The 3,498-nt window shown below is 33.1% G+C and overlaps 1 protein-coding gene across 1 annotated transcript; it reads left to right on the top strand.

Annotated features, from left to right (window-relative positions):
* The first annotated feature begins 364 nt into the window (after positions 1 to 364).
* On the top strand, positions 365 to 2,529 carry LOC110667579 (60S ribosomal protein L8). Its single transcript, XM_021828462.2, has 2 exons — positions 365 to 888; positions 1,994 to 2,529. Exons 1-2 carry the CDS (start codon positions 449 to 451, stop codon positions 2,337 to 2,339), a joined length of 786 nt encoding a protein of 261 aa, XP_021684154.2. The 5' UTR covers positions 365 to 448; the 3' UTR covers positions 2,340 to 2,529.
* Positions 2,530 to 3,498: the final 969 nt, after the last annotated feature.

The raw sequence follows: 3,498 nt of genomic DNA, 5'->3' as shown, positions 1-3,498 counted from the left end.
TTATATAAATTAATTAATTAATATTATATTAATTATAAATTAATTAATTAATATTATATTAATTATTTATTAATTATTAATTTTATTTTTTAAAATTTATTAAATATTTTAATTTATCTATTTAAATATCTATCCTTCACACTCAAAATGTAAATCAAACCACCCAATTTTTTTTTTTTTTAAGACCCACGTGTTTTTTTAACTTAAAAAAAAAAATAGAGCTTCGAGTTTTTGACCATCCACGGGCTCTGTCATTTTATTAGTCCAGCCCAAATGAGACCCATAGAAGGTTTCCATTCTGACAAAACAAGGGTAAATTCGTAATTTCACTTTAAAATTTTCTTCACAACTCTCAGTATAAAATCCCACAACCATTTTTCCCTCACGTTGCTTCATTTCGCATCGCCGCTGCCGCTCAAAACCCTAACCCTGCAAACCCAGTGCCGAAATGGGTCGCGTGATCCGTGCCCAACGTAAGGGTGCAGGTTCCGTCTTTAGGTCCCACACACACCACCGGAAAGGCCCGGCCAGATTTCGCTCCCTCGATTTCGGCGAGCGCAATGGCTACCTGAAAGGAGTGGTCACTGATATTATCCACGATCCTGGTCGCGGCGCGCCGCTTGCTCGTGTGACGTTTCGTCACCCATTTCGCTACAAGCACCAGAAAGAGCTTTTCGTTGCTGCTGAAGGGATGTATTCTGGTCAGTTTGTGTACTGTGGAAAGAAGGCGAATTTGATGGTGGGAAATGTTTTGCCTTTGAGATCGATACCTGAGGGAGCTGTTGTCTGTAACGTGGAGCATCATGTGGGTGATAGGGGAGTGTTCGCTAGGTGTTCTGGGGATTATGCTATTGTTATTAGTCATAACGCTGATAATGGAACTACCAGGTACTGTGTTTTTTTTTTTTTTTTAAAGAAAATTTTTCACTGATTTTAAGTCCTTCTAGCTTGGAGTTTCATACTGGCATTTTATTTATTTTGGGTTTCTTGATCTTTATTTTAAGCATTTTTAAATATATTTTCTGTTAAAATATGGATTTTTTGTTGTTGGTGGATTATGTCTTATTGGACTAATGAATGAATGTAAACAAGTGTCAAGTTTGTAGGTTTTTTCGAATTTTAAGGATCAAATTATTTCTTATGTATATTTAAATTGTAAATTTTTATGGAACATTCATGTGTTTCATATAGTGTTTGATTTGGTTTTGCAAGTCTAAGGTTATTTTGAATTTAATAGATAGGAAATTTGATGTTGCCAATTGAAGATATTGATGCTTATTATTACAGTGTTATGTTACCCTGGAAGGATAATAAGCAGATGCAAATGTTGGAAATTTGTGGCTGATTTTGTTGCCTGTATCTTAATGGATCTTGGCTATGACACAGAGATCGCAGTGATAGATGTAGATGGGTAGTTATAGCACATGCACAACGATCTGTAATTCTAGAGTTCATTATTAATGACATAAAACTATATAACATGATAAGAATATATGCTTCTATTATGCTTCTATTATAAAGCATACTTCTAATTAGCTAAATGATAATTCTATATTTATCAAAATGTCTCTTCAATATTTTTTTGTTACTTTTTTTTAGAGCATATATCAGTTTTAATTAATTGAGAAATTTTGTCGAATCTTATGATTGATTTGATTCTCGATTCACAAAATAAAGATTTTGATTCTTGATTCGAATCTCAATTTGACAACTATGGCCAAAGTCTAGTTCAGTGAGGCACAAGCCTGGAGAGAGAAATCTGTTCTCAGGTTATGAATGCTGAAATTCATGAACTCCATCAATATGTAAGATGTATCCACAATTGAAATGCATTTTATTGTTTTGTACTTTTATGTCCATATATCCTTTTAGGTTTGATTAACCTCTGAACCTATATTTTGCACAGTTTGAATGTTTGTTGTAATTGACTGCTAGCTTGACCTTTGTTCTTCCTTTCATGATTTTGGGGTGTCTTTGAATTATCTATGTCTAGGATCAAGCTTCCTTCTGGAGCCAAGAAGATTGTACCTAGCGGATGCCGAGCTATGGTTGGTCAAGTTGCAGGTGGAGGCAGGACTGAGAAGCCTATGTTGAAGGCAGGAAATGCATATCACAAATACAGAGTGAAGAGGAACTGCTGGCCCAAGGTTCGTGGTGTTGCTATGAATCCTGTGGAGCATCCCCATGGTGGTGGTAATCACCAGCATATTGGGCATGCCAGTACTGTTCGCCGTGATGCTCCTCCTGGCCAGAAGGTTGGTCTCATCGCTGCAAGGAGAACTGGTCGTCTTCGAGGACAAGCTGCTGCCACAGCTGCAAAAGCTGACAAGGGCGCATAATTTACTATCTGAATTTCAATTTGTTTGTGCTATTGCTTTAGACAATTTTGTAATTGCCGGACCATGGGGCCTTGATTTTGAAGTTTGGTAGTCCTTGGGATATATTACATGCGATATTGACAAGTGACTTTTCTCATATAGCCAGATTTTTGTTGGAAATTTATAAATTTAATGATTGAATTTTTTAATATGTGTAGGCATACAACCAGTTTCTTTGTTGTAGCTTCAAAATTTTTGGCTGCATGCCCCCGCTTGCCATAGGTTTATCAGCATTTTTTTGGTTGGGTTTCATGATTGGTTTGGAGTATACTACAAAACAGTTAATAATTATAGAAATAAATAGAGGAAATAAGTTTATGAGCTCTCTTTTTATAAAAGTTTAAATAAGCTTAATTTAAACTTTTGGACGAAATTAATTTCAAAACTTTTTAACATCAAATTAATTTGTCTGATTTAATAAAATATTGTATTTTTAATAATTGAATAATATTTCTATAATTTTTAAATATTAAAATTACTTACTATTTTTAATTAAAATAAAAAAAAATAAAATTTCAAGAACATTAAAAACATCTCAATAAAAAAAAAAAAAATAAAAAATCCATTTACCATTGGAATCTCGAAATGCCTCATTTAACATATAGACTTATATCATTGTTCTTGAATATTTCTCTCCTCTTTTACCTTAATTTATTCACCCAATTTTTTTTTTATCTGATTTAGCCTTGTTTCCCTTCACTATATATTTTGTTTCCCTACACTATATATTTTATTCAAAGAGAATCGACCTAGGTATTTCTCATATTATTGAGGCTTGATATTTTAGCTACTTGAGAATTGAGTTACTTTGGTGTAAGATAAAGTTTGTTTTAATTTTGCGGTCTAATGAGTTCTGACTTTTGCTATTGGGTTTTGATTTGGAAGTTGAAATTGTTGCGTGTGCTTGAGGAATTGATCAGTTTTTGATAAATTTGCTTGCATTTTGATATGGGTTTCTGAGTTTGTGGGTTGAGTTCTTATTTTTATTATTATAAAGAAGAAGAAGAAGAAAAATTACAAACTGGAGTTGAGGGAAAGAAGAAAAAGAATGTATACCTTATCTGTTTTCAGGATTTTCGGGTTAGGTTCTTTTTTTATTATTATTTTAATTAAACGAAAT

The sequence above is a fragment of the Hevea brasiliensis genome, chromosome 7 (assembly GCF_030052815.1).
Source record: "Hevea brasiliensis isolate MT/VB/25A 57/8 chromosome 7, ASM3005281v1, whole genome shotgun sequence".
Lineage (NCBI taxonomy): Eukaryota > Viridiplantae > Streptophyta > Magnoliopsida > Malpighiales > Euphorbiaceae > Hevea > Hevea brasiliensis.
This window is presented reverse-complemented; position numbering and strand designations above follow the sequence as displayed.

What these genes read in the sequence shown, in the direction of transcription:
- LOC110667579 (XM_021828462.2), top strand. Translation starts at nt 449, where the DNA reads ATGGGTCGCGTGATCCGTGCCCAACGTAAGGGTGCAGGTTCCGTCTTT. An exon ending in GCTGATAATGGAACTACCAG is followed by an intron (nt 889 to 1,993) that starts GTACTGTGTTTT and finishes ATCTATGTCTAG; the next exon opens with GATCAAGCTTCCTTCTGGAG.